General features: G+C 26.0%; 2 protein-coding genes across 4 annotated transcripts in view; one reads left to right on the top strand and one right to left on the bottom strand.

The window, feature by feature from the left end:
- Positions 1–20,144, bottom strand: part of LOC136985709 (inactive dipeptidyl peptidase 10-like) — a 202,359-nt gene extending 182,215 nt beyond the window's left edge. Inside the window, exons 1-2 of one of the 3 annotated variants that reach the window (XM_067283044.1) lie at positions 19,988–20,144; positions 6,147–6,258 (exon numbers count right to left, since the gene is read on the bottom strand). In XM_067283044.1, coding sequence (XP_067139145.1) covers positions 6,147–6,239 — 93 coding nt within the window. In that variant the 5' untranslated portion in view covers positions 6,240–6,258; positions 19,988–20,144. Of the gene's footprint in view, positions 1–6,146; positions 6,259–16,989; positions 17,154–19,983 lie in introns of those variants that run through there. The other 2 variants (XM_067283045.1, XM_067283039.1) reach the window with 2 other exon arrangements.
- Positions 2,106–26,553, top strand: part of LOC136985716 (thiol S-methyltransferase TMT1A-like) — a 71,583-nt gene continuing 47,135 nt past the window's right edge. Inside the window, exon 1 of the mRNA XM_067283060.1 lies at positions 2,106–2,117. The gene's annotated coding sequence lies outside the window, so the exon portion shown is untranslated. The remainder of the gene's footprint in view (positions 2,118–26,553) is intronic.

A 26,553-nucleotide genomic window follows, 5' to 3' on the forward strand; every position in this document is an offset into this window, starting at 1 on the left:
AAGTCTCTAGAAGTACGAGCAGAACTGTAAGGAGATATGCAAGAAATCTAAAACGTAATTGATTCGTTATTGTTGCGTGTTACACGGCACTATGGGCCTATCCATCTCCATCTCTCTGATCCATGCCTCCGATTTCACTGAAGGTCATACATAAATACTATTAATATTAATATATGTAATCGTGACCTGTCATAGCGCCTTAACGTGCTAGTATCATATATTAATCAATATATTGATCTGTAATTTGAATTCTGTTTGATTTTCAATAACATAAATAAAGTAAAAATAAATTAAATATTTAAAAAAATGCGAAAGAAATCCAAAACAGCTGTTCTACAACATGAGTAGTCTTTTTTAATAGAAGATATTCTACATTCCTTTTTCAATAGAGCGTCCTTCACTTCCTTGTAATTCTTGTAGAAGTTTCAATTGATAAGAATTGTGTTTCAATTGTGTGTTAAATACTATTTTTTAACTTACGATATCTTTTGCTTCGAGGAACTTAAAAAAAATATGCCTTTTATACTAAAGTTACATTTAAATTATGTGCACTTGATAGTGAGGCGAATCAATAATAAATAATATTGGAAACAAATTACATACTTTCTATTACTTTAAACTTTTATAAACTTATTATTATAATATATATATTTTATTTATTTATAATTTATGCATAATTTCCTATTGTATATCATAACTAATTGTCTAAATTAACATTCAACTCTTCACCATATTATCCATATTAAAACTTTAACACGAAAGCACAAGAAAGAACATGACACGAAAGTATAGAACATAAATTTATATAACGAGAATTTTATTTTATCTTTTAAATAATTTTCAAGTAACAAATAATGTGAAATTTAATTAAAAAATACTAGTCTATATTACCTTTGTTACTGATTTACTGGTTCAATTCAGTTTAATTACAGCCTACATATAAATTCTATTTTTATACGTCTTTAAAGTTATATATACATATATTATATCAATTTAAATTTAAAAAATCAGTCATATATATGTTATATATGCTAGAAATTTATATGTATATCATATACAGTATGTAATAGATATATGTCGATATATGTTATACTGTTAGTGATTTATTTTCTCTCATAAATACTGTAAAATATGAAATTTATATATTGAAATATATAGAAAGTAGATCCGTATGTTAACCGTGTTTTCTGCTGTATTACACAACAGAAAACACAATTAATATACTTTTGACTTAAGGCCTAACCTGTATTCTAAGTACACTGGTGGATTTGTAGTTAGAGCTCAAGTATACTTGTAAATATGAATCATAGAGTGAGTTTATCAATAGAATAACATGTATTCCGTTTACAAAACTGGTGGAAACATGATTAAAACATATGATTAAATTTATGTCTTATTTAGATGCTTAATCTTTACAACAGTTTACTAACTTTTGAGCTGACCTGTATATTACTTATTTATAATAATATTTTATTTAAATATTATCTAGAATAAATGCTTCAAAATAAATTTAACATTTGAATTAATTGACTAATTATTTGAATAGATTAGTGTAAAAATTAATTGAAAAGATGATAAATTTATAAAAATAAATTTATTCAAACATTTCCTGTAAATATATTTTTAATACTAATTCTCTGTTAAGCATTTTACGAAACATTTACTTATTAGTACTTTTTAACTTAAATTCTAATTTAAAAAATCTTGAATTTATTATAAATGTTCTGTAGTTACTTTTTTAAATTAAATTATATTTTTAACTACTTAGAACTGAAGCTTAAGAAATGATACATAAATTATAGGATGACTTTTTCTGCCGGATTTAAATTTTTAATGGCCGCAATTATTAATTACTAGAATGTGTATCTAATAATAAACTTTGCATTTCGTTTATCTTGAATTAATTATAATTTATTGCTGAATAAATGACCCTTCTGCGTGAGTAAAAAGTCTTTCAAATGGTGTTTTTAAGTTCACATGATATTTAAAATTGTTTAAATCTAAAATAAATTGATACAATTCTTAGAAAACATTAAATTATTTTTAAAATTTCACAGTTAATCGGTTACTATTCAATTAAATTATACCTGCTATAATGTAAATACTAAAATTGTAATATTGTAGGTAATATAAAAGTATTTGTGATTATTTAAGTACCACATTTACAATCGTTTATATGACAGCATACAGTTTTTAAAAAATAATACATTCTTACAATTACTTACATTATTTACAGTACTGCAAGTGCTACATGTAAGTAATATACACTGTAAGCCAGTACTTATATAAGTTACTAATGTAAGTACTGCTTTAATAAACTCATGCTTACATTAGAAACTAATCTTGATATTTTTTACATAAATAAATAAGATATAAATAAATTTTTAAAGCAATTATTTTTAAAAATGAAAGCATTAAACAAATTTGATCGAAGAAATGTAATTGGCAGATTTTATACCGGAAATCACGAAAATGGGAAGTCTAATACAATTAAAATTTCTCTGCAATGGGGGTTCCATGGTATAAAGTGTGTAGAGCATCAGTTCATGGGTGGATCGAGGAGAACCTGCAGAAAGAAGAATGGAAAGTGGTAGAAAAACGGAGAAAATGACAGAAAGGAAGAGGAATCAATTGGAAGAAGAAGCCTTGGAAAAAGTTGAACGAACAGAAAATTGCGAAGAAAGTTTAAAATTTCACACGGACATATTCGCCGGATTCTGAAGGAACGTCAAGTGATTCTCAAGAAGTGAAAGTCTTCTCCAAAATATACGACAAAGCAATCTGTTACTCAAAAACCCTACTGTGGAAGCTGCGTGATGGAGTCTTGAAGATGTCAAGCAATCTTGATGTGGTTATGGACGATGAGTCCTATTTCACTTTTGACGGAAGTGAATATGCCGACAGTAATAATTATTTTACGAAAAAAAGGAAAGCTAGATGGATCCTGAAGTCAAATTTAAATGATACTCCAGGTTTTCGCCGAAGCTTCTGGTTTAGTTAGCAATCAGTTCACAGAGACGATCACAGGCATTCATTACCCTGTCTCGGCTCTCTCTCACTAAAGAACTGTATGGCAACGAATGCATTCGGAAAAGGATAGTATCCTTCCTAAAGAAATACTACCCTGATCAAGGACATGTATACTGGCCAGACATGTCGATCGCCCATTACGTTGATGACAGTAACCAAGTCTGACATTATGGAAATCAATACATCTCCAGTGAAGCCAATGTTCCAAACATTCTTAAAGGAAATCAGTTTCTCAATCCATCGACCAGCAATTCTACAACGATGCTATCTATCGACAAGATACCTAGAACAATGCAAAAGATCTCTTATGCATCAACCATAAAAATGCACAATGCTTATCGGCAGCACGAAAATACGTTATATAATGCAATATAGTAAATGACTCACTAAGTAGAGGGTCTTTATGCAATAATCATACATAATGTGTGCTGTCGTGATACCGCATTTAATCTAATATGTTTATAAGTATGCTAGTGTTCATATTATACTATATATACCGTATATGTATTTGTTGTACAAGTTTACATTTATATTTAAATGTTAACCGTATTCCATTTATATCAAAACAAAATATAACGTTCTATTTGTGCATATACTGACGATGGCTTCGAAAACAGCTGAAAATATTTGATTTTATAGATAAATATTGTTGCTGGCATGAACGTTCGCAGAGGGGGCAACAAACGAAGCACATCCCCTTTCTGGAATCGAGTAAAAACTTTCACAAATTATAATCGTGAAAGGGATTGAGATACATAAACATACACTCTCAATCTTGGGACACTGATGCAATACTGTATTTTATAAGCTAATTGTGAAAAAAGAAACCCCAAACAATTAAATAATTAAATTAAAACTTATTGATGTAATTATTTTTCTGCAAGCTTTGCCTCCCCGGAAAATTTTCTGTAGACTCCTATGGTTGCTGGTAAAGATTTTCAGTGTATATTACAGGAGTGGGCAAGCAAGAGTTCAGTGTGAGCCGAAATGTAGGTTTTGCAAAATGCATGGGAGCCGCAGTTCTGTACTGTCGTGGCGGATAGTATGGTAAGGCGCTCGATTTTATTATATAATATACGTAAATATAATATAAAACAAATATTGATTTTTTTCATAAACATATTTCCACAAAATTACAAAAATAAAATTGTAAAAATAATAATAAAAAACAGAAATTAACACTTTCAGCAAGAGCCGCATTTGCCCATGTCTGGTATATTACAAATAATTTGCATTAAGGCTCGGCCTTGTTACAGGGGGTTATTTTTTCAGTAAATATATTACAAATAATCAGTTAGGAATAATTTGTATCTTCATTTTTGCAGTTATTTTAAGATTATTTTAGTATAATTTATTTTCTACTTTAAAAATGAAGAATAAAAAATGTTAGTAAATTTATAGCTTTTCATTCTAATGACGAGTATGAATTTTACTAAAATAAATGTAATAATATTATCATTTATTCTTAATTTTATTAATAATAATTGTATAATTCACGTTTTTAAGATATATTCGAATGTTTAGTAATTAATAAATAAATTTAAAGTTAAAAATAAATATGTAATCAACTTTACATGTTAGGGATTTACATTAATTTTAAGTAAAAATTTTAAAAATGCAGACCTACATATTTAGATTTCGTCAATTATTAAGAAACTTTTTAAGTGTAAAACATGAATAATTTATTATTTTATATAAATTTCTTCTAAAATGGCGCCTAAATTAGCATTTTTCTCCATAATATAGATATGTTAGTACTGTAATGTAAATAATAATGTATGTACAGTATGTATTCGATTCCATATAATTATTTTTATTAAAATTAAATTAGTCCAAGAATTAAAAATTATTTTATTACACTAAATATATTTTTATTATTATATTTTGTTAATTTTAAATATTGTTAGAAAGTTTAGTGAGAAAGACAGACGTACAAAGCAGAGGAAACAATTTACCGACTCTATTAGAGCTTAATTCTGTACCTAAAAATAGTAATAATATTTACATATAATTATGAATTAGGTATATAAGGACATTAACCTTACTATGTATCAACACAAATTCAGGCCAGAAAGTTAAATATTTCGTTGTTTCCAGCTTATTTTACAAACTATCGGTTGTATCTATATCAATTTCTATAGATTGCAATTAGTATGATTCAAATTTCACTACAGCAAAAGAGATATTATTGAAAGTTCTAGAAAGTAAATTAAAATTCGATACACAATTTTAGCATTTATAAATTCGAATAAACTCTGATAAAATTGCTTACTTAAAGGATCGGTGGATTGCTTGTCATGTTGTTATAGGTTTTATTTTACAGAAAACATAATAAAAAACAGGAGAATGATGTAAAAAATTTATTATTAGCATGTTCTAAGCCATTTTGAATCATGAAATATGACTAGAATATGTTGTAGGTTATCGGTATAATGTTATAGTCTATTTTTTAACACGTTAACTGTTCTATAAATATTAAATTAGCTCAATGTTCACATATATAATAAAAGAATTTTAAATATAAACTTATATAAATCTTTGTAGAAACATATAATGGAGGCAAATAGTTTAAGTTTTATATAAATAATATAATAATATATAAATATAAATAAGTTTTAGATCATTTGGGTAATGATTCTGTTTAAAAAAGGAAATTTTAAATTTTTCAGATAATCCTAAGCTTTAATTATTCATAAAATCATTTTTATAGCAAAAAAAACATCTTAATTTCATTTCGACTTCTAAATATAAAAATAATTGCGAATTCATGCAACATTTCCGAAAAATCAATCGACCATTTTCTTATTTTTATACTTATAAATGAATATTATAATTTACTCAGAAATAATAATTTCCGTTTTCGTGCAGAGACTTATTTATTACAAAATATGTCAGTTGCTTCTATTCTAGACATTAAATAATTCAATTATGCAAGCGTTTTGTACGTTAGATTGTCTATTTGTATTCGGAGAACATCTAGAATACTTATTGTTTAAGAGCAAAACTTTATATAAGTCCAACAAAATTTTTTGACTAGGATTTCGCAAATTCTTTCATAAAATTGAAAAAATAAATTGATTTTTCAATTTTAATTTTAATGAATGAATATGGCTTACCTTTGTTTTTCCCAACAGCAAAGCATCCATTTCACCTTGCGAGGGTCCTTGTTCTTCCACTTCATCTTTCTTCTTAGGCGGTGGTGTACCCATTTGATATTTCTGAGCCTTCCTGAAAAAATTTTTCATCTATCAGCTCCAATTTCTTCTCATAATCTTGAAATTATTCATTAATTTAAGCTTATAAATATTTAGAAGTAACAAAATTAAAATTATAATAATACTTCATTTAATATAGATTGACCCACGAGTGAGTTAATTATATTCTGTTTTGTTTGTTCTAGGAATACTTTTGAATACAAATCATGAACCGAGTTTAGAAATTAGTGAAATTTATTAATTATTAATTATAAAATTACCAATTGTAAGTAATAAAGTAATTACTCTTTACAATAATTTACTGATTTTAAGCCACTCTTTACGCTAATTTTTTCAGTTTATTTTTAAGTATACAGGATTATATTTAGTGAAGTTTTATATAAATTTTAAAGTAATTTCGCAAAATTAAGTGAAAATTTGTAAGTGAAGTTGCAAAATTTTTAAATTTCAATTTTTCGTTTCGTGTATTTTAGAAAAAATTGAAGAAGACAAAAACAAATCGCAATTCTTACTAAAATACGCAATATTTAAAGTAAAAATAAATAAATTTTAGTGAGTTTTGTTAAAAATACATTGTTTTTTAAAAACCTAAATGAATTTAATCATCAACAGTAATAAATTTAATTAAGGAAAAATAATAAATATGATTCAAATCATGAGAAATCAACATGAAATTGTGAATTCAGTAATGAATAAACTCTATCTAAAACACTTCTATTAAGGCTTTATGCTTTAAAAAACATTAAAGAATTTTTATTGATGTGTTTTTATGATTTAAAAATCGGCTTAAGAATGTTTTTGAAAAAAATCAATATATTTTTTTTAGAACTAAAAGCAAAATTAGTGAATTTAAACAGAATTTAAAGTTTAAAATCGCAACATCGAATGCATTTCTTAAGAATTTTGAAAATTTATTAAACATTCAAAAATTAAATTTTATGAAGTTGAAATAATTTGCTTGTTCAAATAAAATGACATGAAATATTTTCTTTCCTTCTCCTTCTTAGTTGGATAAACTATTTTAAAAACAGCTTCATTGGCTTTTATGTCGTAATGTTATAATTAAAATATATAACAATATTGTGGGGTGGTGGTTTGCGAACTACCTGTTGGGAAGTGATAAATAACAACATTATTATTTACACTGTTTTAGAGACTTTCCAGTTGTCTCCATCAATTGCATAATTTCCAGAGCTAACGTTTTGACGAATTTGAAAATGTAAATGTAAAAGTATCCAAAATTGTCCAAAATTTGGAAGTATTTAACTTCATTCTTTTGTAGACTTACATGTGAAGTTTCTCAAAGTCGTGTCTCCATCTAGTGTTAAAATAACTAACTGTATGATCTAGCGAGTTCATTTCTCGAAATTATCTGATAAAATTACTAAACACAAATGAGTAAATTAAATAATGTTAACAGCATTTTAAATTCAATTAGTTTGACATTTAAGCAGTATATTTATTAATTTATAATTGAATATGAAACAAAATGAATTCATTTTTCATTTTTTTTTTCATTTTAAAAAGGTTCTGTTAGAATAAATTTTTGATTTTTTCTTCTTCTTAACACTAGAATAAGACATTAAATTAATATTATAAAAGTAATTAATAGAGAAAAATAGCATGTTAACTATTTTATTAAATAATTTAAAACAGTAATAATTGAAAAATAAAGTTTTGCTATTTAATAACGTAAAAAAAATTTCCTCAAATGTGTTTTGGATGAGCATACTCGTATCTAAACATCAAAATATAGATAAATGTCTACCAAAAGAGTTGAAAAAATACATTTATATTCGAGAGAACATGACACGGACGACCACACACACAAAACATATATATGTGAATTACACAGTAATGTTAATAACTATTATATAGTTCATTAGATGCGGTTATGGGTAATATACCGGTGATTGTAATTACAGTATACCTATTCAACGCTGTTTAATGAGATATTATCAGTCCAAATGCAAACACTTCTGATGTGAGGACATTTCAAGACAAACGGAAGACATTTTCGTAAGAAAATAGTAAGACCAAAACTCACCAGTGTTGCACTTTAGGCGCTGTAAGCAGCAAAAATTTTATTTGTCCAAAACACTCTTGCTATACATAGATTTTAGCAATAATGGAAATCCTAATCATCATTCAGAAGGTATAGAACCTGAAGGCGATGAATAGTGTTCAATGGCTGACCATATTCGCCCTTTGTTATGCTTCTAACATGCAGTGTGATACTGTCTTTCAAGGCTGACAAACTGCAACATGTCCTCGAAAAATCACACTTTTTAAGATCCGAAGATTACAGACAGATTAAGATACGAAGAACGATGTGGCCAGGTGATAGGAAACCCACGACTCTCATTCTCTTATCTGTGAAATGTTATCTCAGAGACTGCTGTACGCAACGCCCGATACGTAGAGACGCCAGTCCATAGGCCAGGAAAATCATTGGGGAATAGATTTATAAATGAGTGGCAAGCTAAAAGGTCCAGTATTAGTAAGACTGTCTACATGAACACTTTCAACTTTATCATTTTAATTGGACCACTTTTTCAAGCTTGGTGTGGGTGATTATTATTAATTTAATCTGTTAAAAATAGGTTTACATTATCTGATAATGCAAGGGACAAGGGTTGAACGCAAAATAAAAACTTAGATAAAACACGACACAAAAAGAAACAAGGTTGGGAGGAATGACCGACATTTTTCTCTTTACTTTATGAGCAGTCGTCTACAAGTAAAAAAAGTAATAAACTAAATTTACGTGATGAAAACGAAAGCATATATTATATAGGCCTATATGAATATTGCTATACTAAACTAGGAGTTATTATATTTTCTACGGGCTTTGCTCCCTCATAGCTCCAGTAGCTACGGCTCTAGGAGGCGCATGAAAATGATTGACTCAAGACATTGTTGTTATTGCAATTGTTATACGACAAGTGTTATGCATCTCTCGGTATTTATGGCCGTCACAGAACGTGTTACCATTCCATTGGAACTAATTTATTCGGGGGAAAAGGTCCAGGGATAAATGTGGCTGTGAAATCACACCAGACTGTAACTTTATGCAAGTGCCGTGGAATATACTGGAAAACATGGGACTAGCGTGGCCGAACTAGTGCATATTTTAACCGCAGTGGAACAGTGATGTTCACTGTTCCACTGCGGTTAAAATATGCTTCGTCGCTCTACAGAATGGGTGTGTCGTAGCTACGACACATCAACTTTCAATACAAAAGTCAATCGAATTTCCCTGTTGACGGCAAGCAACTGTTGGTTGTGGTTGATCTTGTATGGATAACAACAAACTAACCTTTTTTGTAACTTTCACACAGTGCCATGAAATAAACCCAACTGTCGCAACGCTGTACGCGGAGTCTGCAACATTATTCATTGGATGTTCAACAATAACTACGGATCAACAAATTTTGAAGTGATAGGTTTGCGCCCTCGACCAGGTTAAACTTCCATACGTCCAGTTTCTTTAAATTGAGTGTTCATTCCGTTGAAATCTTGTGGAGTTAATGGTCCTTGAAGTAAATCTTACGACAGCAAAATTCCCAAAATGCAGCCGCAGTATTTCCGTTGTTTTCGTAAAACAGCTTTACAATGCTTGAAATGCACGTACTGGCAAGATGATGACCATCGTAGCTGATAAAGATATGTTCAACAGTTGTGTTCATTTTTATACCCAGAATTTTTATACCCAGAATACCCCCTGAAAAATGTGTACTTATGCAAAAGAAACCGCATTTTTAGTACTTGCAGCGTCAAATGCGCTTTCCTAGTGAATTTTTGTACTAATTTCTTTTGTAGGAATATCTTCGCATGTCATAAAATATTAAACTCATGTGATTGCATTTCGACTGTTATATATTTCTACAGATAACCTTGACTGAGGTTATTTTAATTATATCACTCGTTATTAATTTTAGTGTGAATGTTTTATTAACGAAAAACACTCCATTAATGAGCACATATCTTGTCTGTTCTCTAAGCTACATTTTAAAATATTCTCTTGCACTACGTTATAATTATAAGTAAGAGTAAGTATCTTTATTTCACGTTTCTGTTAGACCCAAAAGCAAGGTCTAAAAGAAAGGAGATAGGACCTACGCAATCACAAATATGAGGCCCTATCTCTCTGAAAATCCTTTAAAATATATAAATAAAATTAACAAAAAAAAATTTCTCATTTTTTATTTAAAAAAAGATTTAATTTAGGCCTACATCAATTTCGTATCGATATTTTTGAGGCCCTTTATGCTTGAGGCTTGGATTGAATAACCCTAGTGATCTCTTTAGCCATACCTGAATATTAGTTTTATTGTAATATTAGTGCTAATACTCCTGCAAAAATCATCAAGTAAACTACATTACTTGCTATACATAAACGTATATAAAAGTATATTATTTTCTGCATACTTTTCTGCATCTTAAAGTAAAATTGGTGTCACTACAATACTACTAACGCTTCCAAAATAAAAAAGTACAGAGTAAATACTTTATATTCCTATCGTATAACACGCAACTAACAATATATTACATTTTCTTATCATGATCGTGTGTAATTGACGACTTGAAGCATACTATAAATACATATTACCATAACAATAGTTGCATTCTTTCAAAATGTATCAATAAATGACCAACAAAAACCTAATTGTAACATTCAGTACCAATGACAAATAATATATATTTTGACAGAAAAATCGATATTTTTAGTTTACTTTCTACTCGCAAGGTGGCTTGTTTGATAGAGTCAATATTTATCCTGAAAGATCCTAAAAGTACGGAGCATTATAGTGAAGCACGAAATTTATAGAACAATTTTAAAATACGTTAAATATTAATTCAGCCATTATATTAGATTTCCTGTCATTATAAGTCATATAACTAGGTAAAAATTACTATAAATCAGTAAAAACTATATTAAAATTGTATCAATGTACGCCTAACTATAAAGAAAAAACTGCAAGTAAGCAATTTAATAGTAAGCAACATTTGTAAGCAAGCAATACAATCGTAAAGCAGAAATTATAAAATAAGTGATATATTTATAAAGAAAAAAAAATTGTAAAACAAGCGATAAAACTGTAAAACAAATACTGTAAAAGCTGTTGTAAAATAAGTTATTTGAAAAGCAAAAATTATTTTTGAAAAAAATCAAAAAATTAGCAAAATATATAGCATTTTTCCCCCTTATTTCAAAGGCTCGTTTAAGACAAGGGTTCTCAATGTGTTCGCTAGCAGCCCCAGAGCCAATCGATTCATCTAAGGGTCAATACATTACAAGGATTGTATGATAATAAGTGATATACCTTTAAAGTTTATTAAAATAAAACGCAAAATTGATTTTTTTATTCATTCCATATGTAATTTATTTTTATTTTGTATCAGTTATAGAAAAGATCTGTGAATTAGCCTAAATCTAGTGTTGAAAAAATAGAGTCAAAAGCAAAAAAAAAAGAAACAAACAAACAAACAAAATAAAATAGCTGAAACCCCTGAGAAGAGATCCATTTAAATTTTCCCCTGCTTTTATTTTATCACCTGATATATTTTTATGGATGAAAAGATACTAAAAGATATATCGGTTGTCTTAGTAACTTCACGTATTTAGAATTTAAAAAGATTTTTTTTTTATCTCCATAAATAAATAATAAAAATTGATTAAAAATAAAATAACATATTGATAAATCCATATTAAACCTATTATTATCTTTTTAAAATATTGTTATTCGATATTTATATAATTGAAAGGAATAGCTACTCTTTAAAGCTCTAAGAAGCTTCCTAACAAGCTTCAATATCTCTAAAGCATCATTAAAAAAAGGTTATTTAATGATTTACGAATGATTTATTAAAATTACTGTTAATTTAAGTTAAAATGCGTAAATTATAATACTTTATGTATATAGAAGTATAACTGTTTATAATATTGTAACTTGTAATAACGAAGATATGGAATGTAATAAATGACATTCCGATGTGTCAGTTAATTCCCAAAAATTAAATCTCGGATAAAGATGGGTGGAGTGTTGCTATGGTAACCGTCATCCCATTTAGGACGAAACTCTTTTAATATGGTTCGTTATTGTCAATAGTTTTTGTCGAGCACAACTTACATTTATTTATTTTGAATAATCATTTCTTCTCATTTAGATGATGATTTAAAATACTATTTTGTTATTATTTTTTATATTATTCTCCTCATCTCAGCTTTACCCAGAAAATGGACATAATCTTTGGTTTCAACTATTCATCTTTACCAGATATTGATCATCATCAATGAATCAGCTTTGTTTCTTCATTTCATACGTAATCAGTTGATGAATATCAATATTTTGGTCATTGCACCAATGTTCACTTCATGTTAATTATATCCATGATCATCTCTTCTCTAATGCTTAATCAGTTACTGAGAATCATCTATCCTCACTTATTGCAGTTTATTTATTGTTAAGCATTAGATGAATAGTATCATTGAAATAAAATAAAGACGCTCATTTAATTTTAAGCATTAGAAGAGCACCATTACATTTCGCTTCATTCAGTACGCAAACAGAGAATGAACATCCCCATTATTGTAACGATGGGTAAGTTCACTTTTTGTTTGCCTGTTTGTATTTATTACAGTAGATATTGTCTAGTTATTGTATTGCTGTTGTTATTGATATTGCTTACTGATTTGCCTTTCGGTAGATATGGATCATCATATCTCATTCCATACGTAATCAGATATTTAAACGTTATTATATTTTGATGATTACATTAATATTCACTTTATAATTATCTCTTTATATAATATTTAGCAAACACTAAACATTATCATTACTATCTTCACTCTTCATCTAATACTAAGTATTAGAAAGTGATCATCATCATTAAGATAAATGATGTTCATATCGTGCTTATCTTCATTATCTAACGTTAAATAAAATTTTAGAAATCATCTCATCACTTCTTAATCATATGTTGATCAGCATCTAATCAATTAGATAGCAATCCTTATCCTGTTATATTTATCATCCTATTATATTTGCCTCCTCATTTCATATTTGATCAGGTGTTAAACATTGTCTCATCTCAAACTTCACAACATATTAAACATCACTATTACATTACATTCACATCAATCTCATCACTATGCTTAAGAAAGTGACTTATCAATTACTTATTTACTGATAATTACACCAAATTCATTCATAACTTAATCCAAAATAAACATAAATAGAATGTAATTACGAATGAAAAAAAGTATATAAAACCACAATATCTATGCTAAGATCGTTACTCTAGTAAATTAAATTATATAGGATTTATTAAGATTTACTCGCATAGAATGAGTTAACTTTATAAATTAAACTATTTTTAAAATTTAATATTTGATTATTCATCATTTTATTTATTTTATAATTAAGCAATTACACGAATATTTGCACACCTGCTACGACTTGTAAATGCTTAAAAAAGTATTACGATAAAAGTTTTTAAAGCTGGATTAAAGTTTTCCTTGGTTAATTAATTTTTTATAAATTAAAAATTTTAAATCCTTTAAAGATTTTATAATTTTTTTAATACTTTTTGTTAATTTACAAGATGTAATATTTTAAAAGATTGTCAATTCTTCGCGTCATTTTTAAGTGGAGCAATGACAAAGAATAACGATAGTAACGAATTAAATATAGGTAAACCCAAACAAAATTCATTAATTTCGACTTTAAACTGTTTAAATTTTGACTCAATGTATTTTTAAAATGTTTTCCTTGGGATTATGCAACATTTGTAATGTACGGCTTTAACAAGGATCAATGTCGCAGAACTTTATAAAGTTCTGCAACTTGATTTTTGTTAAAGCAGTACATTTCAGAGTTAGTTCTTACGCATTGTACAATATATAACGTGCTGAAATTAGGATTCTGTATAGATAAATATATATAAAAGTTTTTAATATAAAAATTTAATTAGTTTGCATTAATTAAGCGCATTAATTATATTATTATTCAGGTTTCTTCTGTATTAAACAGCCGTAAAATAAAGACCACTTAAATAATCAAGTAATGAACGTATACATTCTTGAGTGATACAGAGTTGTAATGTAAACCTTTTTATATGAAATTTTACTCTGTAAGAGCATTTTTATATTGATTGAAATTAAAAAAAAAAAAAAAAAAAAAAAAAAAAAATACGTATTTCAAGAAATGTAAAGCAATCTCAACTTTTAAAAGTTGTTCCTCAGCATTCGAAGAATGTAAACTAATCCAACTTTAAAAGGATGTACCTCAGCATTCAAGAATGTAAATTAATTTCAACTTTGAATAGTTGTTCCTCAGCATTCTCAGACCAGAGAATGCTGAGGAAAAATCTCTTGAAGTTGGAATACCTCACTGACTCTGCGCTATTATTGTGTGTAACTTTGTTTCATATATTAAAAATCACAGAAAGTTTTGGTTATTAATTTAATTTCTGTAGATAACGGGAAGTAAAATAGACATAAGAACAAAAATATATCATCTTATACAATAATAAATTAAAACATTTTCAAGTAGATTGATTTGTAAAAACACCCATTACATAAATACTTGCTATTGTATAACGTAAGAGATAAATACAAGTAACAAAAATTGTATTATATTTTTAAATAATAAAATTTGATAAACAATAAATGTTTTTATTCATTATATTAGAAATACAATGAATAAATTAACCTATTTCTATCACGTTCTTGAGGTATCGATAAATGTGAGGCTAAGTTTAAATGAGCAACAGGATCAGTATCAGATATTCTCGATACTTTGTAAAAGTCCTTGTTAAAACCTCATCATAAGAATCCCTGATATAGAGTTCTATTAGGAAGGGTCCAGAGAGATCTATTGCAAAGATCCGGCAAAGTGAAATGGCCCTGCTGGACTCCAGTGAGACGGCTTGATCCTAATATTGAATATGCTCGACTTTATATAAATTTAGAATAACAATTGGTAAATTTTGACGAAATCTGGCAATATGTAGACAACAATCTATAAATTAAATCGATGAAAAATATAAATTAAATATATCTTTTAAGTTCCGAAGGTATTTAAAATTGCAAAGTAAGCTGTCAAGCTTGTCAACAAGTAGACATGTCCTCCAGTTACGTCAACACTGTCATTGACAGTTCAAATAATTGAATTTAACTGTCAAGAAAAAAACGTGTTAAATAATTATTTTTGTATAATTTATAAAGTTCAATATATTTATTTATTTACTTAATGAATTAGTAAACAATGTATATAGTTTTTTAAAAATGTATTTTAATGAAAAATTCATCTAAAATATTGCATTTTTTACGATTATAAATCAAATTAATTAATTTTAAATTAATAAACATTGAATATTTTGTTTAAAAAAATTATTTTTAGCTATTTTTAATATTTTCTAAAAATAAATGGTGTTGAAAATTACAATTCGCATGGAATAATTAATTTCCACTAATGAAATGCATATCTATTGATTAAGTACTTTGATCTTAATCATCTTTAATTTAATTTTAGAAATTAATTCGTGTATAAAATGCTTTTTAATTTTTATAAAAAGTTTAATTAATATACTTTTTAAATTACTAATTTAAAAATTTTTTAAAGTAAAGCACACTTTACTACTTTAAATGTATTTTAAAGTAGGAATATATTTATAAATATATTTTAATTTTAAGTAATAAGTACTTAAAGTTTATCGTACACTATATATATATAGTATGCTAATATGTAAATATATATATTAGAGTACTATATACAGTTATATTTAGTATAGTATTCTATAAGTATATACTATTTAACTGGAGTACTATAATAACTAGTATTTAAATGCTATACATAATCGATATTTAAAGTGTAGTTAGTTAAGGTATACTTTAAATATATTTTAAAGTTCATTTTAAACGTAAAAATTACGGACCTTTATGATATAAAACTATTGTATTTTTAAAGATAAATTACATAAATATTTATAAAATTTTAAATAAAATAAAAGCCTTTAATATTAGCATAAAAATGAAGTTATTTATATTCGACATGTAAACGATTTTTTGACGAGAGATTGAGTTGCAATTTTTTAGATCGTATCACAATTCAGTAAATAAGTACTTGATGAGAATTTCTATTTTAAAAATGATTAAAATAAAGAAAAATTATAGATATAAATTTACAGATTAAAACAATCGGTTTTTCTACAAAAAAATTACAAAATAATATCAAAATTTGAAGCATTTTTATATTCAGAATGGAAATTAATAAAATTTTTTGAGATATTTTATTTAAAAATTTACAGAAATAGCTATAAAAATCGAAAAAATTCATTACTTTTACAAAAAATTTGGCAAATTAAAAAAAAATACAAAAAAATAAGATCTGAGTCATTTTTACATTGCACCCTATAAGTTTAGAATGGAAATTTTTTAATTTTTACAGATATTTCATAAAATATTAATACATAGTTATAAAATAACTATTCTGATATTAATTTTAGCATATTTATTTGAAAGTTTTGTTAATATTTATTACTTGTTTGGCTTAACGGAAAATAGCAATTAAGGAAAAAATCTCTTCCACCGCTATTAACAACGAAGGGAGAAAAAAGGAAGGAAATGTTTACAAATCCGATCAATCTAACGAATAAAATAAGAAGAAAATCTGTTCTAATTACAAACCTTTATGTTTTTTATATAAATTTGCCATTTATTTATAAAAATATTACTTACATTAATATAGTCTCTTGTTTGACTTGCATCACTATCAAGCAAGATACAATTTTGACTAGTGAACAGGTGGTTGAGCTCGACTTAGTTCTTTTAACAGATGCGATAGCAAAGTAGTGACATGTAATTAAATTTACCAACGAATTCATTCGTTAACATGCCATAAAAATGAACTGATTAAGATATTTAATAATTGAATATTTTTATGATTACCATGCGAAGAAAACCCGATAAGTACAGTACGTTACACTTAGTTTCAAAATTGTTGCAAACGTTTGTAATATTTTTACACGAAAAGTTTATTAATTAAAAACCTTACAAAAGTTAATTTTTAATTAAAATTATACATTTTTTTTTCTTTCAAATGAAAAGTTTTCTTAGTTAATCTATCCTCAGGCACTATATAAAGTTAGTTTTTACATAAGAGGAGATTGTTCTTCAGCTGTCGAGTATCGATTCTTTTTTTCAGTGAATTTTGTAAAACTTTTGACTTTTTATTAGGGAAAAATATTTCAAAACTTTTCTCTAAAAGCTTTGATTATTATTTTATAAATTTTAAAGAAAAATAGCAATTTTTTAAAGAGAAACTGGCTTATAAATGAGGATAGTACCTAACATAAACAAAGCATCACGCTAAGAATAATGATTAATTTCTTAAGAGTTTCATACATAAAACTTATGTAAAAAAAAACACCTACAAAATTTTATGGATATAGCTGATTATTTACTGAAACATTTTAACAAAATTCCTAAAAGTTTTGTATAGAAGTTAATGCCAATGAAGCAAGAAAGCTAAGCACTAGACATGGAATACAAATTATCACATCAAGTAAGTAGCTTAAGGTAACAAAAAATAGCTAGGATATACTGTAGCATTCCTAATGTAAACAATGAACAAATAGTTAAATTTAATTATTAATTAGTTACTTATATAATAACGATATAATTTCATTATAATCATAGTCTGAAATTAAAAATCTATTTCCTTATAAAATTCAATAAATTTTAAATATATAAATTTAATTTTTTAAATGTTAAATATGTTAATGTTTAAATATTTTTTCATACATAATATAAGGTTATTTTCAAAATAAAGCTATGATTTTCTATTATAAATATATTTTTGAACTAAATGTTAATGTAAATTTTAAAATTAAAATTACTTTGATAATAATTTATGTAAAAAAATATAAAAATAAAAAATTTAAATGTATTTATAAAATTCTGATCACTTTCAAGACAACATTACAATCAAAAATGTTAAATTTAGCAAATTTATCCCCACTTTTAAGAAGAATTTACTGAATTTTTGATGTTTTATGTTACTGGAATGGATTTTTATGCATTTTTAAACTTTTAAACTTTGATAAAATGACAATTTTTAAATAACTTTTTTAACCTTTGTTATCAAAGAATGAATAAATTATCAAAACAATACTGATTTATTTATCCTTTCTTCAATTTACAATTCAATCGTTCTTCTATCAATTTATTTATTCAGTTTATTGTTATTTTTCATATTATAAAGTTACTTTTATGTATTGAATAGCATTCTAAACCAATTTAAAAACTAAAAGATATATATATATATATATATATTTACTTGAATTTTTACATGTTTACCATTAAAAATCCAGTTAACAAAGAAACTAAATTAATTTAATGTTTATATTATTTACAAAAATGTCAAAGCATGTAACAAAATTAAGCTAATGCCAAACACAAACTTGAAGATTTTAACAGGAAAACTTTCAATAATTTTATTGATAGTCTTCTTCTGCTCCTTAAACATGACAAGTTTAACAGGATTCTTATGGAAAAAGCTCTTTAAGAAAACTTACTTTTCAAAAGTTTGCTTTAAAATGAAGCTATTTTTGAAGATAAATACATAAAAAACAGTTTTTCTTTTTATATTCCAGCATTTTATTTATATCTTTTTCATTATTTAAAAAAAATGTAAAAATATATAGGCTTACTTTATATAATTACATTTTTTACGTAAATTTAATATAAGAATTTTTAATTTAAAAAATAATAAAATAATAATTCAAAATTTTATAATACATATTTTTTTTTATTGAGTATACACAAAAATAAAAGAAAGGTCCAAAAGTCAGTAAAAGTTAAATTATTGCCTTATTCAAATGCTCTATTACTTATATAATTTAAAATAAACGCTTAAAATGTTCGTTTCCTAATGTTTTATACAAACATTTTTAATTATTTTAATACAAAACACGTAAATATTTTACATAATTTTAATATTTACAGTTATACACTTTATAACTACTTTATGTAATATAATTTTTATACATTTTTTAAATATAATTTTTATATAAAAACTTTTTAAATTGAAAATACATAGAGATGTCCAAAACTCACTTATACATTGTATATATTTAATTTGCTAACATTCATATAATTTACTACAAATTTTACAAAAATTGTTCGATATTCAAATTTCAACGCCTGAAAAATTAAATTATAACTTTCTTAAAATCCTTTGATAATTTATCCGAGCGATTCACGCAGTTAATTGACCTTTGATTCGCACTTTTTAAATTATAATTAATATTTTCCAGCGTTTAAACAAGTTTAGTAATGCAATAATCTAAAAATATAAAAAGGGATGAAATAATTTCTATATATTTACTAATTTTCGTCGAAATTACTTCCGGTCATTTTCAATTTATTAATCATTTAGCTCCGAACATTTATCGAAAATACAATTTGCAACGACGGGCCTATTCCGTTAATTATTTCATTTATATTAAACTAGAAACTGACAATTAACGTGAAACTAATTTACATAAAGTTCGCCTTTTTTGTTTATTGTCTAAGCGTTAATCTCGTGCTATTTTTAGAAAGATATTTATTTAAAAAAATAAATAAGTAATTTAATTAATTTCCTACGAATGCCCGAGTTTATCGAGTGACAGACAGCGAGGGGGAGGTCATAAACTTTGCTACCACCTGTTAAACTTAGGTTAATGATACTTACGTTAAGTGTCAGGAAGCTTTAAATATCATTCACGATCAGGTCACGTTGTAGTATATAATTATAGCGTTTTTTTAGGAGACGACTACTACGTAGATCCCTTAGCAGGCCACAGACAAATGACAGCTGTTGCTTGGTTTCCCCGTCCTTGTAGGTGATGTCCACGTGACAGGTAGTTGGTTGCCAAGTCAACAGACTGACGCCATGTAACGGGGATGAGAGTAGCACGGAGGTTGAGGTGCTGTCATTGTCCTGTACTGACTCACAACTTGCGGAAAGGTTCTTAGAATAATGCCCTCTGGCTAAAATGAACCCTTCTAACGATATATAGATTACTTATATTGTTTGAAGTTTAATATTAGATAATAGGTCGTCGAGATGTCTAAGTACTTTAAGTGTATTTACAGAACCCATCCCCTTAAATATATACACACTCAGTCGTTCTTTGCAGATAAGCTCGTATTGATTTTATAGTCTTTTAATAAGTTAAAGCAGGAATTTTATTATAAAACTAGCTTGTAAAAAATAATAATAATAATAAAATTAGATAGTGATTTAAGTTTAGCCTGTTAAAAGATGATAAAGGAATTTTTTTTTCTATATAATTCTCTAAGGGAAGAGATCTAATTTCGATTAATTGATTTAATAAATTATTGATCATTTAATGATAATTACTTTTTCTCGTGATATCTTTCACTTTCTTAATAGTTTTAGGTGTCATATTTAACTTGAAGGTGTGAACTCTCAGAAAATATCTATAAAAAGCATATTAAAATATTTCATTCATTAAATAATAAACTTATATTTACATAATATTTTACTTAATAATATTTTTATGAATTTATATGGTGGGCTTTTGATATAGTGAACTCTCAAATCATTCACTATATTAATAGTTTACTATATGCATAAAGAATAGCAAGGACCAACAGACTTGTTCACTACATCGAAAGTTCATTATGAAGAGTAATAATCATATTAAGAGTCACAATATATCAAAAGTTCATTATATCAAGAAGGCTACAATAAAGAAGAGCAAAGACCAATAGAATTGTTCATTATATCGGGTGGTCGTTATATCAAAAATAAAGTTTAATTCATTGCTTTAATGTTAAATTTTTATAATAAAAAATAAAGAAAAATATAAAAATTTATCGATTTATTTAATAATGTAGTATATTTAAATTATTTTTACAACTTAATTAAACTTTCTATTAATTTAATTACTTTAAATAACCACATTTTTTAAATGATTATAGAACATCTTTATATTAAAAAAAAAGTAATTTTTCACTGTAATTATTTTAGATTTTATTTTATTTTTTTAACAATCTTTATATTGAATTTTCTTCTATAGAAGTTCATAAGATTATTTCTTAAACCTGTAAAACACTTTTTAGAATTTTTTTTATTTTTATTTTCAATCTTATATTCGGAATCTTAGTAATTATTTAAATTACATTTATGTAATTTTTATACAAAAAATTATCTTTAAAAACTTCTATTTAATTCTTAATCATTAAATTATTATTTATTTATATTAGTAATTCTTTTAAAAACTTATTCAATTCGACCCAGTGTATAACGTTTTACAAAACTTTACATCTTAACAATAGATAAAATTCTATAGTTATGTATTAGAAAATTAAATTTTAAAATCGATTTTCATTTTGTAGAAACGAAGTAAACGTAGTATCATTCATCAATAATCGATTATTTAAATTCAATTAGCATATGAAACAGTTCGTTCAGAAAATTGAAGTGTATCACCCCATAGAAGAATGGACACATTTAATGGTAAGGATTCAATATATTGTAGAGAACAATTTCAATAATTAAATTTGTAAATTGTTCATGCATATTTTATGATTATTCAACCTTTTAAATGCGCAATTCTCTATTTAAAATAGGAAAAATGACGAAAAATTAATGAAATTTGACGAAAATTGACAAACAAAACACGTTAACGTTGGATACAGTACGTGACAGCACGTTAAGATAACGTATAGATTTTAAATAATCAATTCTTCGTGAACTATAGTATCGATTACTTAAATTCAATTAGTATATAAAACAGTTCATTTAGAAAATTAAAGCATATTACCCATAAAAGAATGGACACATTTAATGGTACGGATTCAATGTACTTCCAAGAGCAATTTCGATCATTAAATTTTTTTAAACTATTTATCCATATTTTATGATTATTTAGCCTTTTATACGTGTAATTCTTTATCTAAAACACGAAAAATGACAAAAAATAAACGAAATTTGACAAAAATGGATGTACAGTACGTTAACAGTTTGTAAACGAAAATGCATTAAGATATTTAACACATTACGCTTCAAGGCCCGGATTTAGATTTGTTGAGGCTCCAATATGTAATTTGCAAGAAATCCTTTACCAATTTTTTGGCTGCGGTGCACTGTAAAACGCGAAAAAAATTATAGCGCACTTTGTATACATAATTAAAAATATATTACTATATTTTAAATTATAAATAATTGATTATAATAACTGCTACAATATATAACTGCTACTTTCATAATATTGGTGGCACATTTATCCATCTCTTGAGGTGCATCATTTGAGAAACACTGCCCTAAGCTGTAGCTTATGTGTGTAAATCTCTTCCTCTACTTTTAAAATTAAAAAAAAAAAAGTGGCGGTTATCTTAAAATATATTTAATTAAAAAAGTATTTAAATAAATTATAAAAAGTTTATTTAATTAATTTATTATTTAAAAATTATTTTATATTTGTTTCCTAATCGAGTAAATTAATGTTTTTTTTTCTTTTTTACTTCGAAAAAATTAAAATGTTTATAAAATTATAATTAATATATAAAATTATTATAAATTTTATATTAAATACAAAAATAAATTATTTTGTATTTTATTAATTTAAAATTCTGTTTTTTACAAAGAGAACATTTTTATAAGTAATTTAATAGTTATGTTGTCGATTTATTCAAATGATCAATTTAAAAAAATGGAAAAATTAAATAAACTGTTCTATTTAGAAATTTTGTTTTGTAAATTTAAAATTATATTTTAGAAAATAAAATAAATTATTACTATTATAAATTTTAATGCGTGTTTTTTAAAATAATTTCTTATTATTTTAAATGTTTTTCTATAAATAATACGTTTCTACAGTTTTTAGGAATTTAAAAATAATATTTGTACTCACTTCGTCCGTGTGTCTATCCTTAAAAATTCTCATAAACTAGAACCGAGTGTTGAAATTTCTTAATAATTCTATTACTCATCTGTTTGCAAAATTTCCAGAACATTAAAAAAAAAAAGTCAAATTTTGCAGTTACTTAGTCTGATGTCTGTCCTCAAGATTTCTCTAAAACTAAGAGCTCAAAACGAGAGTTGAAATCTTGTAATTACTTCATCCATTATCTATATTTTAGTCCACAAAATTTATATTTTATTAGTGTTCCATCTATTTGTAATATTATTTTTACAGATTAAGAGCTGAGATTTAAAGTTTATAAGCTTTATTACTTCATCTGGTTCGCAAAATTTCTGCTAAAATGCTATAAAATAGCCTTTAATTTATTCTGAAAATTTTTAATAATGTTTAAATTTATAAGTTACAGTGAAAAATATTGCAAAAATATTTTGTGAAAAACTAAAACTTCTAAAATAAAATTGTAAAATTATCTACACAGGTACAAGTAATTCTCATTAATATACTAAATGACATAATTTATAAAATAATGTTATAAGTAAATTAATTTTTCGGTTAAAATAAGTTATATTTATTTTCATTCTTTTAAATTGCTTAATATTTTCTCTTAATCTATTAAAATATATAAATAAAAAAAATTTTTTTCATTTGTTAGGCTGTTATCAGAAATGATTATTTTACTTCAGGAATTCATCAGATAGAATCAATTTCTACATCAATACGGCATGTTCGAAAAGTGAAATGAAAGATTTTTTTGATTTCTGTTATAATCGATTTTTCTCATTTGCATGGTCAAATTAATTCGAAAAAATGTAATAAAATTTATGTTATTCGTTAATTAAATTTTTTTAAATATGCAAAACAATTATATCTAAATATAGTTAAATTATATAAGTTTAAAAGTATAGTATATATATATATATATTTTAAATTTTACTCTTTATAAGGTAGCCCAAAAGTCAATTAAATAGAAGTAAAAAGAGAGTAAGCTAACACTGTTAACTTACGGTTTTAGACCGCTTTATATATTAAAACATATAAAAGAAATTAAATTCAAATATAAACTAAATTATATTAGTTTAAAAATGTAGTTTTGAGCATTTTTTATAAGAATTTGATCTAGTAGAATTAAAATACGGACATGTAAATAAAAAGTCTGCACAAAATTGAAAATTTATTTATTTTTACAATATGATTATTCAGGAACAAAAAATTGCCAAATTTAGTTCCTCCTGTCTCTAAATTATGGAATCTCGCCCACAAGTCAGCGACGTATCTGATTTAGTCTTGATGCCAGCCATCAGAATTCGAAAGTGCTCTGAATTGACTTGATGCGTTGTTTCGGTTCCACTTCATTTTCGGCAGACCATCCATTATCGTACACCTTCTGTTTCAGCCGGTGCCAGAATCATTCAATTGGTAGGATTGCCAGGTACTTGGGGATAAATTCCAGTACAAAATGAGTTCTTCCCAAAAGATACTGGGACTCTTCAATTCCAGGACATGAATGCTGTGTATTTTTACTCTGCCAGTGACAGAAATATATTTAAAATATGAAAAAATAAAAAGTTACTTCATTGTAGGAACAGTTTTTATAATAAAGTACTGTACTCCTGTTGCTAGATGACAGTCAGAAAAAGTTTTACAGTCTCAGAATTTTAGGACATCTGGCAATCTAGCAATTGGTCTCAGCTGAGAAACACTTGCGATGTTGCTTCTGATGACGTATCCGACTTCATATTCCTCTAGAATGGAAACCGTATCTGTTGCATAATGTACTGTACAGCTGCAAGATCCTATCAGAAGACATGCATACGGGCCATCTGAGTGATGTTTCTTCAGGAATGAGATCAGACTTTTCTTACAGTAATACACTCTTTTTATAAGCTTTTGTTGATGCAGAGACAAGAGTGCTGCGAATGCTTCAGATCTTCCTTTTGGACTGATTGTTACCCAAAACAAAACTTTCTGAAGAAATTTTGCAAGACGTTTAATTTTATCTGTGAATCAACCATAGCCCCAGCCTTACAATGCGTGTGTTTGCCGATGCAATCATTTCCATCAAAGATAAAGTACAACTTGTCATTCATAACAATGTTCTGTCCATCTGAAGCCTTGTAACCCTCCTCACGCATTTTTCTCAGCAAAGTTCTTTATGATTCGAGTTTTGGTGCTGACTTTTGCTTCCGAAGAACATTTTTCTCGATTGGTATGTTTTTAACGTACTGTTTTGTTTTCTTAGCGAATGCCCAACTTTCAGATCTTTTCTCTTTCCAAAGACTGTTAAGGCGTCATTTTAATTCTCCATCGCCCATTCCCTAGCCATCTGGCAACAAATTTTCCACTTTACAGCCTTTCTCTGATGTTGTAATTGTTCTTGACACTTCCATATCCACAAAATGTTTAACTGAAATTTCTCTCCATTTTCTCATGTTGTTTGTGAAATTCACCAACTATAATTGTTATTTGATCTTCATTAAGTTGCTCCATTTCGTTTACGTTTGGGCATGACAGCACGGTTCGTTCTCATATTTATTTTTTAAAAAGTTACCAAATATGCCTGCAAAATTGTGTAGACTTTTGGGTTACATACCTACGAGTATAATTTGAATTTTTCGTTAAAAGAATAAAAGAAAATTTTAAAAAATTATAAATTGACACTAAATTTTTTGATATTTGTTAAATATAAACAGTGTAGCCTAAAAATCAGTAAATTAAAGTACAAAACTTAGTAATTTGATTCAATAATTTTTAGACAACTCTGTATTTACTTGCTGGATTCGACTTTTTTGGTTTCAGAGAAGTTTTTATATTTTAAAGCCAATAAGCTAATTTTATTATAAATTAGCTTATTTGCTAACATATTAGAAATTTTGAGGAAATTTTTTTTAAAAATTGAAGGTTTTTAAAAATTCTTTATTCAGAAATTACTACGAAAAATCAAGGCATTAGAGAGAGAGAGAGAGAGCAAAGTTCGCTCCTAATGAGAATTATAGATTGAGCCCTTCTATTAGAAATATGACACGCTTCCATGACGCCACCTTTTGACTAAATAGAAAATTATAAAAATTTAGAATCGATTTACAATATATATATTATATAAAATCAAATTTGTAAATAAGAAAGGAAAAAATACATAATCTAGGAATCGATTTCTACAGAGATCATTTCGTATGTCTCTAGTTCGTAAAATGCAAAATGATTTCTAATTTTTAATTTTTTTCGTTAACAGTAATCACATTTTTTCCTATTAAAAATAATTTAATTATATATTTTTTATATATAATTATCATATCATATCCATTACATTACAACATATTATTTGTCTTTTTTTATGACTTCTGAGTTTATTATGACTTATTTTTAG

This window comes from Centruroides vittatus, unplaced genomic scaffold (genome assembly GCF_030686945.1).
Source record: "Centruroides vittatus isolate TY-2023 unplaced genomic scaffold, ASM3068694v2 contig_975, whole genome shotgun sequence".
Lineage (NCBI taxonomy): Eukaryota > Metazoa > Arthropoda > Arachnida > Scorpiones > Buthidae > Centruroides > Centruroides vittatus.